At 53.6% G+C, this 13241-nt stretch overlaps 3 protein-coding genes across 3 annotated transcripts; 2 read left to right on the plus strand and 1 right to left on the minus strand.

Moving 5' to 3' along the window:
* Positions 1 to 25: 25 nt before the first annotated feature.
* Positions 26 to 559, plus strand: PG985_003175 (cytidine deaminase-like protein; the record flags this gene model as incomplete). Its single annotated transcript, XM_066822944.1, has 1 exon — positions 26 to 559. The coding sequence occupies one exon, from the start codon at positions 26 to 28 to the stop codon at positions 557 to 559; it is 534 nt and encodes a 177-aa protein (XP_066690376.1).
* Positions 560 to 2984: 2425 nt separating this feature from the next.
* Positions 2985 to 4174, plus strand: PG985_003176 (pectin lyase fold/virulence factor; the record flags this gene model as incomplete). Its single annotated transcript, XM_066822945.1, has 4 exons — positions 2985 to 3136; positions 3198 to 3367; positions 3442 to 3829; positions 3892 to 4174. The coding sequence occupies 4 exons, from the start codon at positions 2985 to 2987 to the stop codon at positions 4172 to 4174; spliced, it is 993 nt and encodes a 330-aa protein (XP_066690377.1).
* A 1866-nt stretch (positions 4175 to 6040) lies between these two features.
* On the minus strand, positions 6041 to 7151 carry PG985_003177 (uncharacterized protein; the record flags this gene model as incomplete). The annotated part of the gene is made up of 2 exons (XM_066822946.1): positions 6041 to 6898; positions 6969 to 7151. 2 exons carry the CDS (start codon positions 7149 to 7151, stop codon positions 6041 to 6043), a joined length of 1041 nt encoding a protein of 346 aa, XP_066690378.1.
* Between the last annotated feature and the right edge of the window lie 6090 nt (positions 7152 to 13241).

The raw sequence follows: 13241 nt of genomic DNA on the forward strand, positions 1-13241 counted from the left end.
TCGGCACCAATCCTCATTCAAAATAATGTCTGATTCCTCCCTCTCACCACCCAACATCCCGGCGGGCGACCATGCGGCGTACCTCAGGCACGCCTTGTCACTGGCGCAAAAATCACCACCGAAACCCAGCAACTACCGCGTGGGGGCCGTCCTGGTGAACGCAGCCACCAACGAGGTCCTGTCCACGGGCTACACCTTGGAGCTCCCCGGCAATACCCACGCGGAGCAGTGCTGTTTCGAGAAGCTGGCGCAGAAGCACTCCCTAGACGACGCGGGCAAGCTGGCCGACGTCCTGCCCGACGACGTCGCGCTCTACACGACCATGGAGCCGTGCTCGTTCCGGCTCAGCGGGAACCTGCCCTGCGTGGACCGGATCCTGCAGATCGGGGCGGCCAAGATCCGCACCGTCTACGTCGGCGTCTACGAGCCCGAGAAGTTTGTGAGCGACAACGCCGGCCGGCAGAAGCTGCAGGACGCCGGCATCTCTTACGTGCACGTTCCGGGGCTGGAGAAGGACATCCTCGAGGTCGCCACGGCTGGTCATGAAGAAAAGGAGTGAGCGAGCGAGGGCACTTGTGCAGCAATAATATATATCATACGCGACGTCTTCGTTACTCGTACTATCTATCCAGTTGCAGGAATTCGGCTGAAACCCGTGCACGCCCTTTCAGATCAGATGTAATTAAATTACACGGTAACGGCAGATGAGAAAGACATCATCAAGGGAGCTCCGGCAAAAATATTGCCGAAAGAGGCAAAAAGTTGATTTCTCAGGTTGAAGTTATTCCACTAGGTGGAATGCATCAGGAATTGAGCCCGATGCGGGGGTCGAACCCGCAGCCTTGAGATGATCTCTTTGGTAAGAGTCTCACGCTCTACCGATTGAGCTAACCAGGCAAGTTGGTTCAGCTACTGCTGTTGAGGTGGCAAGCCGCTATTGAACACTAGGATTTCATGGATTGAGGAAATGCTTATGGATGCCGATGTTATGGGTAGGGGATGGAGATAGATGCTTATGGATGGTGAAGCTCAGGGTAGGTGGTAGGGGAGAATCACTAATGGGAGGAGTGGGGCCTTCGAGATGCTCTTGGTCAGGAGATATGGCCAGCCTTCCAGCAAGTCCCGCTTCCGGCAATAACGACGGCCATAAAACATATTCGATTCAAATCGGTCGTGCCAGTGCCGGCCATGGAGTAGTATGGCACAGCAGGGCGGGTTATAACTATGCTGGTAACGAAGCCGGCGAGGGTTATAAAGTCCACACGTACGTCTGTGGGTACCAAGCAACCAGACGCCGCCGGAGGAGTCCAGGGGCATACATGCCAAGTGCCGAATGGTATACATACTCGACGGGGTCGCTTGAGTAGACGCTAATGGCTTTACCTCCTGGAACCGAAGACCCAGCCAATGGCTCTCTATGCAACACCCTTAGGGCTCAAATGCGGGTACCAATGAACGAACACGGCGTGCCCAAGGGTAGAGAGCTATATCCATAAAGCGCCTTCATGTAGGCCACAATCCCTAAAGCGTCTTTGGCCATTGGACGACATTCTGCAAGTCCTGCCGCCAACATATAAATTGCATGTAGGTCAGGAAGACCCCCTAGACCGGATTTCAGCTTCCGCAGTCACTGCCACAACGCACCACACGTACCACAAGCAAACATGAGAACACGAGAAACCCAGAGTTACTGTTTTTCTTCGCCGTGGCTATCCTACCGTAGCCGTCAACACACCATCATGGGTCAAGGAAAGGCGGGCGGTCGCTTCCCGTACCAGAAACACCAGGACAGTTTTTCCGTCAACAGAGGACCATCGTCAGTGGCTATTGCTCTGATTGCCTGCATAAACTCGACTCGATCGAGTGACAGGCACAGGATACTATTTGCAGGACTCTTCCATACCTGAAAGAAGAAAACATCAACAGCCAAACCCTTGACACGCAGACGATAGTCTCTATGCGGACCGTCAAATGCATTCACAGTTGGGGTTCATGTGCCATCTATATTCCACGAATGGTTTTGGCTGACGGGACTGGGCAGCCGGGCTCGCGGCGAACGTGTAGCCGCGCTCTGGACGATCGTGACTGTATAGAGCACCGGTTCGTCCGCATTGGAGGATGGGTCTGTCAGACCAACCACGCCAGCTGCCGGATCGGTCAGTATGCGGGATCAAGCTTTCGCCAAGATAACTGCCGGCCCAGAAGGGAATCTGTTTCCGCGGTGCTCATTGGACCACCCCGCATCGCAATCTGGGTGCCCAGAGGAATATGTTAGAGATTGATGATAACTGGGGTCAAGGATGTGTTGTTAATTATTGGCGGGAAAACTCTTCGTCGAGCTCAGTCATTTCATTTCGACTTGGCCTCGTATGCTCGTCGCGCGAAGGGCATCACTGTCTCCTTGACGCATGTTTCCCGGAACAGAAAAGGCGGCATGGTAATGAACGGCCTATGGGCTCTGGTTTATCGACTGATACCGGCAAATGGCTGCACGATCTCAGCAGTCGTCTGCTTCCCGGGGTGTGGTAGAACCCTCGCACGACCGACAGGCCAGGCCGCCTCCCCTCTCCCCCAGCTCTTACCCCTTGCCTCAACCCCCATTACTCCACAGTTGGGGCGGGTCTTTCTGTGATGGCCAGCACAGGCTTGCTTCAACATCACCCTTCCCTTGCTTTACTCAATTTCCACCAATCATTTTACACCACCAAGGCGCGTTCGTCCAAATCATCAGAACACGGACGGAGATGAGTGCTTCACCATCACTTGGTTATTCTTGGTTGTTTCCTACGGCTCTGATTGGTGCCTGTCTGTATGGACGTAGAAGTCGGTGACCACCTTCAAGCCTGGTTGCCAAGAAAATGCTCGACAAGGGGGGACTCACGGAATGTTCTATAAGAACAGCAAGGTCGATCATATCACGTCTCTTATGGCAGCCTGATTGATACTCGCGCCTCAAATAGCACACTTCACATCCAGATCCAGATATGAAGCCCACCACTGCTCTCCTTGCCGTCTTCGGCGTCGCGGCCGCCTCCCCTACCCCTACCCAGGACGGCCCTCTTGATGCGCGAACCATTGAGAAGCGTGCCAGTATCACCGATGCTTGCAACGTCGGCTACTGTACGCAGAATGGCGGGTGAGTAGCAAGTCCTAGCCTCCATACCGTATTGTGAGCTGCTGCTGACCGTTTTATACAGCACGACTGGTGGCACTGGTGGCACGACCACCACGGTCTCGACCCTGGCGCAGTTCACGGCTGCTGCCGAGTCCAGCAACAAGATGGTCATTGTCGTGAAGGGCTCCATCTCCGGCAACACCAAGGTCCGCGTCAAGTCCAACAAGTCCATCATCGGAGCATCTGGCTCAAGTAAGTCGCGCGTCCGCTCGTGCCGTGTCGGCTGAAGATATGGTATAGTGACTGACCGTGCAACCTTATGACAGGCATGACGGGAGTCGGCCTCACCATCAACAAGCAGTCCAACGTCATCGTGCGGAACATGAAGATGTCCAAGGTGGTGGCCGAGAACGGCGACATCCTGACGATCCAGAACTCCAAGAACGTCTGGGTCGACCACGTCGACGTCTCCAACGACATGGACCACGACAAGGACTACTACGATGGCCTAATCGACGTCACCCACGCCTGCGAGTGGGTCACCATCTCCAACACCTACCTCCACGACCACTGGAAGGGCTCCCTCGTCGGCCACTCCGACAGCAACTCCAAGGAGGACACCGGCCACCTCCACGTCACCTACGCCAACAACTACTGGAAAAACATCAACTCGCGCGCCCCCTCCTTCCGCTTCGGCACTGGCCACATCTACAAGTGAGTTCTAATCCAAGGCTATGAGACCACCTGTCGTGTTAATACTGACCCGCGGAAAACAGCAACTACTACAACCAGGTGCTCTCCACCGGCATCAACACCCGCATGGGCGCGCAGCTCCTGATCGAGAGCTCCGTCTTCGAGAACTCGGGCAAGAAGGCCATCTTCAGCCAGGACAGCGACGTGACCGGCTACGCCGTCGTCAACGACGTCAGCCTCGGCGGCAGTGCCAACTCGGCCCCCAAGGGCACCCTCAACTCGGTCCCCTACTCCTACTCCAAGCTCGGCTCCGGCAACGTCAAGTCCTCCGTCATGGCCAACGCAGGGCAGAAATTGTCCTTCTAGATAACAATACTGGTGCAAAACCCCCCCTTTCCAGGTTCGAGATCATGCGATGAGCACACACTACCATGAGTACAGCGGTTTCCAGGTCTTTTTCTGAAAAGACGAGTAAGTTTCTCAAAAGGGGGTTGGGGGTCAAGTCGAGTCGTTTACTTCTTCTCTCTGTATATAGTTAACAAGACGTACATACCTTCGATGGGGTTTCACTTTTGCCTACATCATGCATGATAGTTCATCATTCTCATCCTTTTGATGCCATCCTCGTGTTTCATATCGGGACCGCTTTATTCACCCTCTATAGCGGTGACCTGGGCAGCCTGGAACCCATTCCCAGTTTCTCGCAAGCCTGTGTATGCAACTGACCAAGATTGATTTCTCAACACACGAACTACCCTTGACTAGGAATGGGGCCCAAGTAAGGCATCCTCCTCCCTCCCGTTTCTACGGGCAAGCAAGCAAGGGTGGAGGGTACCAACAGGAGAACCAGCGACGAACCGCACCCAGCCGCCGAGCCCTCGTTAGAACAGGCATCCCCATCCGTTCCCCTCCTCCGTCCGAAAAGCGCACACCAGCAAATCCTCGCCAAGCATCACTGTGCAATATGTACCGTGATAAGTCATGCCATATTAAATACCATAAAGCATACCAGCCTCCTCAATTCGCCCCCCTCCCCCAAATATACAGACCAGCCACAAGGATAGATACACACGAGTGACGAGGGGTGTGTCTATAGCCTCCCTCTCCCTCCCCACTAACAACGCACATAGATGTATCCGAATCGCCACTTATATACCTAACAAACTCTCATATCTATATCTACCACCATGACTTCCGCCACAGATCAATAACACCCAATCTATACGCAACAGCTATGATGACACATTGCATAGCCCTTATGCTTGTACCTATGTATGTATGTACCGAGTGTGTCCAGATCAAAACCACATACCCGACCCAGCCGCGGCGGATCGGCTGGCGCGTCATCACCCCCGCATACACGCACGCCTGCATGGTGGCATGACCACCTCAAGCGAAGAAAAAAAAGATATGCCGATCAACTTATACAATTATAGCCAGCCTTATAGAATGATCCAACTAAGAACATCAATCAGGTTTTTCTTTACAACCTCAAAAGGATGGACCATGGTAGCCCGTCGCTTGGTGCGGAGATGAGAGGGGAGAATAACCAAGAATCGTCAAGCCACTCCCCGATCGGCAGTTGTGCAAGTGGCGGTAAACAGTCTGGCAGTTGCTTGTCGTTGCAATTCTTTCTGCTGGCACAGACTGGCTTATATGCATGCACGTTCAAATCTTCTAGTTGCTGCGTAAGTTAAGGTTCGCCGGCTAGGCGTGACGGGACGAGTACGATCAGTACGGATGCAGATGCACGGCGTAGTCGCACATAGCACTGCCTATGCAGTAAATCGTAGCACGGCTTCCTGTACGAACACAAGGAGTTTGGGATGAAGTCACTCCGTGGAAGTTGTCAGTAGCATTTCGAAGGCGACGAACAAGTTGTTTCCATTGGGATGTCATGTATTGATCATATTCGTTTATGCACTATGTATGGTGCTTGCATCTCCGCGCATGCTCAATTACCTCCACCGCCAATGCCATGCATCGTCACAAACTTCAAGCACCTCCTTTTTGCTCAGCTCATCTCCAAAAAGCCGCACGACGGCGGACACTGGTGACGCTGACCTCAAGCCAGTAGAGTGTCAAGCCTTTTCTGAGCAGCACCCAGCAGCTTTCCATCCCTGAACATTATTAACCCTTTCCATCATATCTCGTCCACATACAACCCATTAGGTCAGTCATTATTAGCGCAGCGACTATCACCGCCGCTGCTCAAGTCAAGAAATAGAGAACTTAAAGAGAGGCGAACGCAGCGACCATGCCGACGATGAGAGCGCCAATCGAGCCGGCAGCCATCTTGCTCGACCCGCTAGCAGGGGGAGCCGAGGGAGTGCCAGCAGGAGCGGTAGCCGAGGGCTGGCTGGGAACGTTGGGGCTCGACGGGTTCGGGCTCGTGGGGAGTGTAAAGTTGCCGCCAGTCGGGGCTGATGGGGCCGAAGGGGCGGTAGGGTACGCAGTCGAGGCCGGGGGCGCAGGCGCCGCAGGGGCGGATCCTGTAGGAGCCGCAGGCGGCGGGGGCGCGGCAGTGTTGGGGGGAGGAACCTGGATCTGACCATCACTGATCTGACTGACAGGTGCCGTGGGCGTAGCCTTGGTGCTGGGAGGGGCGGTCACAGAGGCGCAAGGGGTGGTGTGAGCCTGGACCTGACCGTCGCCAATCTGGCAAATGGGAATGGGAACGCCAGTGGTGACAACCTGGGGCTGGCCATCGCTCAAAGCGGTGACAATGGTGGTCTGGACAACAGTGGTTCCGACAATCTGGCCGTCATCAACCTGCGAGACAGTGTCCTTGCCGCCGCAAGGCATAGCGATGATGGAGACAGGCTCGCACTGCTCGGCCCAGTTCTTGTTGTACAGGTTGTAGAAGGTACCCGAAAGGCAGCGGTAGAAGGTCTTGGTGTCGCCCAGGGCAAGCACGTTGTTGTCACAGACGGAGAAGCCGCTGGTGAGGAGAGCACCGGCTTGAGCGGGCTTGTCGAACTGGAACTGGTTGTTCGAGGCGATGTAACCAATGCGATCCTGAGAATCCTTGGTCGTGCCATCCTTAAGGGTCATGACGAGGACACCTCCCTTGCCGCATTCCGCGCGTCTCTGTAAGTGATGTTAGTGCTGCTGTTTCGCGGGCCGCCATGGGCTCAGTGGGATATGAGAGAGTACAAACCTCAGGCATGACGCTGCGCTTCTTCTCCGTGATCTTGGCCACGGTGATCTCGAAGGAGCCGTCAAAGGTACCAGTGCAGCCGGCCGGGGCAGAGCCGGTCGGGGTGAGCTTGTCGGTGATACCCTGGGGCACGGCGAGGGCAAGGCCCAAGAGGGTGGACGAGGCGACGATGGTGGTCTTCATGTTGAATTATTACGCGGGGGGTAGCGAAATCGTATGGAATACTGATTGACAATAATAGCAATGTAAGAAGAGTGTCGACGTGTCGAAAATATTTTGTACAGACAACAATGGACAGTATATAGCGAATGAAGATAAGAAAGGTCCAGACGTTCTTCTGCTTCGACCACGACTTTTGTCTCGCTTCGTCTCTTTGGGTGAGTGACGGGAATTAGGAGGGAGGTGGGAAGAAGGAAGAGTGGAAGGAGACCGTCGAGAGGAAGGAAGGGGGGATGCCGGAATTTAACTACAAGCAGCAGCAGCTTCCTGACTACACAAAATAACAAAGCAGGAGTGGTTCACCTCGATTCAATGATCCAATGGGGGACGGTTGACCTACCACTGACAGGTGCAAGCAAGTCTCACTCACAGTGTGGGCAGTACCTAAGGCAGTAGGGTAGGAGCAGATCTTTCTGGGCGGATGACATGTCGCTCTCACTCTGGTTACATGCCATCTGTCTATCAACCAATCTTGCTGTCTGGGGGTGGGTTGCTTCCTCTTGCCTCCAAACACACCAAACACACCAAAGGTCTAATAAGGTAGGTTACAACACACATGCCGCTAACAGGGTAGGTACATGCCCACCACAACGGAAACAATGCTAGCAGAGAACGATCAGCATCTACCCATTGCTAGCCGACCTGGGATCGACCAGGGTTGGTGAACAAGGGGTTGGCAAAGAACGCGCAAGGGTAGTCAATGCGGCCTGTCATTGGCCGGCGCAAACCACGGCCCAGACGGCACAAAGCAAGGTACTTACTGCCCCGTATCCACCTGTGCAGTGAGAACTTGAAGGAGGGGCCCCGTATCCCATGCCATTCGCCCATTCGCCGTTCGACTTGCATACATACCGGCTACCTAGGCTTGCATGACTTGATGCGCCTACACCCCTTTCTTAATTTTACGAGAGGTAGCATTGCATGCGAATAGATTGCTCAATGATGGCTTTGTTATTGGTATCTTTCGCTGAGTAAAGGACGGCACCGAAGCAAGTTTCCTCGAAGCAAAGTTGGATGCCACTTGAATTCGTTTGGCCCTTTTCTTGACACGGTGCCGGCCATGATGGGCTGGCGTCTCACCAAGGAGAATATTCGCGGAATCGCAGCTAAGGTATGCTGATTAGAGTTTCTGGCTATTGACATCAAAGTCCACACAGATTAGCCCATGGGTTAGGCCACGGGCCAGTCCAGCACAGACTCTACGGACAGCACGCTACTCACGGCTGTGGCATTCTCTGCACGGTTGGGGCTTTTCTTATTTTCTTGGTTTTCCAAATGGCGTGAGCTTATGTTGGTCCTCCCATCCACAATATCGTCCCCCCATGTGGCTTGGCCAAGAGTCGAGTTCATAGTATGGATGCTTGTTACCTAGTAATCCCATCCAAATCCTCAAGTCCTGTTTAGGATTGAAACAAAACAGAAGGCCCTTGCCCGGGACCTGTCGTGCTCGTGGCCGTCCCTCAGCCATGTATTCTGTGTTCAAGACATGGAGCGTAACCGAAATACCCCAAAAATGGGCTCAGCTCATCCGGTTTACCACCATGCTGAGGGTACCGTGCCACACACTCGAGGTTCATGCCAGCATGAGGTTCGTTTTCCAAATGATCCATGTGCTGTGGCCCAGAAGAAAAACTCTAGCTGTGAGTCGTGACAGCTGGTTACCAACACGCATTGCATAGGGTTCTGCACAACATATGGGGCCAGCTGGAAACTGGTGAGAGAGCGAGCGCGCGTGGTTGCGTGACCGGCATTGAAGAACACTGACAGCAGCGAACTCCATAAATCGTGGACCAACAAACATCACACATAGGTATATGTACAACACGCCGTTCTGCAAATCTGTAGCTTATTCTAGTCAGCGGTTTCGGTGACAGAAACCATGGGACTAGCAGGCCCGGCAACGAGGAAGGTTGGCATTGACTGTTGGATGCTCTAAATGCTGACATTTTGGGGCCGTCTTCTGGTCCGCCCTGCCCCTGTGAGAAAGAAAGTCTGGCAGTCTGGGGTTCGGTTAGCTCGGGAGGGGCGTGCCTGGATGGCCCCACCAGTCCACCTCGAATTGCTCGGCGATCCTTGTCCCCATTGGATCGTACTATCTTCCCGGCTGCCATCCCAGAAGGCCATCCTGACAATTGAGCAGAAGCTCCGTCCAGCGCAACCAACCATACTGACCAACCTGCCATCTCTTCGTCTTCAGGCCGGTCCTCGGATGACTGCTCGGACGAAATGCCAAAGACCGTTGGCATTGGCCTGGGCCGCCTGGCTTGAGACGAAAGCGATCGACGACTCCCCTCATTCCTTTTGTTGCGCGGTGGCTGGTCAATGCTTGCTGTCACCTGCCTATACCCAGCAACCATATCTCGCATTTGTCCAACGTGATCTCTGTACAAAGCCATACTGTGACACCTTCCCTGTGGTATCGCCAGGTTACCGCTTGAGCCCCCATGCAAGCAAGCCCGTTTCGGACGAGCACATTCTACACCTTGTCGCTTGGCTAGATATTATGGCCCTACCCTGTCCTCATATTGCCCTCTTTGGTCTTTCGTGGTGCTATCCATCTCCATGGCAAGCGGATACGGGTATCCGTTCTGGTTGCTTCTTCGCTTCGCAAACTCGGCGCTTGGCTCTGGCAACGCGTGTCCACGGCTCGCTTCCTAGGAGAAGTCTTTCCCTATTTCGCAAGAAGCTCTGTCTATCAACAAATACCAATCGAGACTGGCCAGAAAGTCGTTTCGTGAATGGCTTCTTCTTCGTCATCATTATCATTACCATCTATCGACTAGGCGATTGGCTCCGTTTTGCACACCGATTCAATGCCAATCGCTATTTCCCATGCTGGGGGATGCGCTCTTGGCTGCGACCTACGGAATGTTGATCGAGAATAATTGACCCACCTAGCCCACAACGCCCATTAATGATAAACATATGATGGGAGCGGGCAACTTGGCAAGCGGGCAAGCGGGCCACAATATGGCCCCATCCCTTCATGGGCACGGCTCTGATGAAGCCACCGACGCCTAAGGCTATCTGCCATTGACGTAATCGACATGCCTCTAGAAGCATTCTTATCGGAGTGCACGCTCTGAGGAAGAGCTGAGACCATCAACAATGGGTACATATCTTCAAGTGCCATAATGATAGGTGAGCTGCCACTCCTGTGACCACAACATCACCAGCCTCGTTTCCGGGGCTATGGGGAAGAGGTTATGAATTTCAGCGGCGGCATGACATGCAACTAGAGTGTGGTTACCAAAGCCGCCTCTTGGCGCGTACGGTGTTGGCTTTTGCCAATCAGAGGGCTTCGTCTGTGAAGGAGCTGCAGGAAGTTAGGGGCTTTCACCTGCAGTTCGGCCTCCTAGCCCGACTTGGTCGATACCACTTTGCATCTGCCTCACATCCTACACCAGTGCAGTCTGGGTGCGAATTAAGCACCGCGCTCCCTTGTTGGAGGGCACTCGGATGGCCCAATTCAACTGAAATTCAACAGCAAGCCAATTCTTCATCAGTGGTTTCTCGGATATATCCAAGTTCATTACAGATGTCTCAGCAGAGATTCTCCGTGGCAACATTTAATATCGGAGGTAATAAAAAGAGCTTGCGCTCAGGTACGCGACAGGCAGTCGCTGACAGGGAGGTGCACACCCTCTTCTTTCAAACAAATATCGGACCGACGCGCCCATAGTCCCTCATCTCTTGGTCGAGATGGATATAAGTCGCATTGCTATTCAGCCGGTTTCGACAAGAAGATGAGGTGTGGAAAAATGCACTTGCTTCTCGCCAGACTGACAAGCTCTCTGTAGCGCCGCCCGACCACTCGAGTGTATCTTTAGCTGACTGAGTTTTCACCAACTTGCGCGAGGTGAGGTTCTTCGCAGTGCCGCCACTACCTTGCGATGGCTGCACCAAACGCGGGCGGACCTTACATAGAGGTGCGAGGCTATCTTAGCTCGCTGCCAGCTACTGAAAAGCCGGGTGTATTCTGAGCCCCTAATCACAACGGCGCTCCCCTTGTCTAACGGTGCCTACTATTCAGATAGTATGATCATGGTAATAAATGATCTCCAACGGGGCTACTCGTATCTCGGCTGTTTCTCTCTATTTGGGGTTGCGCATGTCAATCTCGCTGAGGTCGTACCATCGCTTACCCAGCTTGCAGGTCACGACCAATCCCATTGCGAATATGTTCTCAGCAGGAGATTTCGGACCACAGAAATTTTGACATTGAATAGACTCGAGGCGCTTACCGAGTCTGGGCAACAGGAACGGGATGAGCCTCGTTCTCGGAACAATAGGAAATCCAATCTCGCTGTTGCGCAACACTTCGGCGCTAGCAATTTTTCCTTCCGCGCCGTTCAAAGGCTGATGGCTGACTCGCCCTTTTTTTTACCTTCCCGTTCGGGCCCAGACCTTCGGTTCTCTGAAACTTTTCGCATGCAAGCCAAGCGAAGGGGAACTCTATCCTGCTCTCTTACCTAATATAGGCTGTCGCTCGCGCTAGAATGATTCATGAAAAGAGATGGGTGGCCGGTCCGCCAGTTGCAGCATGCACAGAAAGAAGTCTACATCCAATCGAGCGGGCTGTCATTATGAAAATCATGATTGCATTCAATGCAGGCGGCAGCGCACATGAGGTTTTCTTTTGGACAAGCCGGCCGACGATTTGAAACCACGGCGCCCGGCGGTGTGTGCCGTATCTTGATCGGATCAGCGGTCCCAACCCCATCAATTGGCCGGGCAGATACCGGCCGTGTGTTTCGTACGTGCCCTGGGCTAGCCGGCTACTAGTTGATACTAGAGGCTATCGTATCGTGGGCCCCCCGGCTTATGGGACTTGGGCGCCTGGGCAGGTTCGTCAGCTTATTCACTCCACAGAGCCAATATTAACGTCATGCTTTCCAAGGGAACGGATCTCCAATACATCATAACCACCCGCGACCAGACAGCGGCAGCGCACTTTTTGGGATCCGATCATCGCGAGATGGTCCCTCTTCCCTCCGGTGGCATGGCCAACAATAGACTCCTCTACGGGTTGATATCGCTAATGATCGGCACCTATGTACACATGATTAGCCGACTCATCCTTGTCGTCTTCCAGCCTGCTAACTGCGGCCGCCGGCGTAGCACATATGTACCTACCTCCGTGCCCTGCATTGCCCATCAGCGAGGCAAGGGAGGCTGGGCATCACGCTCTAGCCAATCAATGACCAGCTGGCTCACACAGCTCTCCCTCTCCCTCTTGTGACCTGCATGTCTTGCCTAATATGGTCCAATAGAGGTATTCTATTGATATCTCGATCGGTGGTCTCATATCCCTCATCTTTGGCGCTTAGTCAACTATTGTCGCGGCCACGTAAAACCGAATGAATATATTGTAGAGCTCTAGGTTGCGAACACTGGTAGCGAAGGGATAGCTGCGTGCAGCGTCATCCCGGTGATGATCTCAATAATCATATCTTGAAGTCCGTCACTCTGTTCCAAGTCCTTATCCCAAGAAGAACCTGACGTGTCTGTTCTCTCTCTCCTCCATCCCCTACGGCCGCGGTCACCCAGCCCATCGCGCGCCCAACAGCAAGTCCGCAAACAGCCAATCCTCCAACTCACCAGGAAGAGAAAACCAGGGTAAGATGTAAGTCGCACAGTTGACCGAAACAACCGGCTTACTGTATTCGACGGGGCTGGTGAGGTAGGGGAAGCAAACGACTCGGTGTAACGAATTGCTCCGTGATGCTATAATTGGCAATTGGAAGCTTCCAAAGGATCTGGTACATCTCACCCTGCGGTTGCGGGTACGTGCAATAAATAGGTAGCCAGGTGATTTGCAGGTTACATGACCGACCGGAGGGCCAACTGGGAATCCCATGTCAGTCATCACTTTCTACTTGTATGTGGTTTCCATCTTCCGACGAAAATAGAACCTCCGACCAGGCTATGGAGCCTGCTACCCTAGTTGCGTCAATACGTCCGGTGCGATATTGCACTGGTTCAAGACAGTCATTGGAACGCAATCGACTGTATAAGTGGTTTGGCTCCAGACACCAGCCGTTATCGAAAGCA

The sequence above is a fragment of the Apiospora marii genome (assembly GCF_038362585.1).
Source record: "Apiospora marii strain CBS 49790 chromosome Unknown utg000002l_segment0_segment0, whole genome shotgun sequence".
In the NCBI taxonomy this organism is placed as follows: domain Eukaryota; kingdom Fungi; phylum Ascomycota; class Sordariomycetes; order Amphisphaeriales; family Apiosporaceae; genus Apiospora; species Apiospora marii.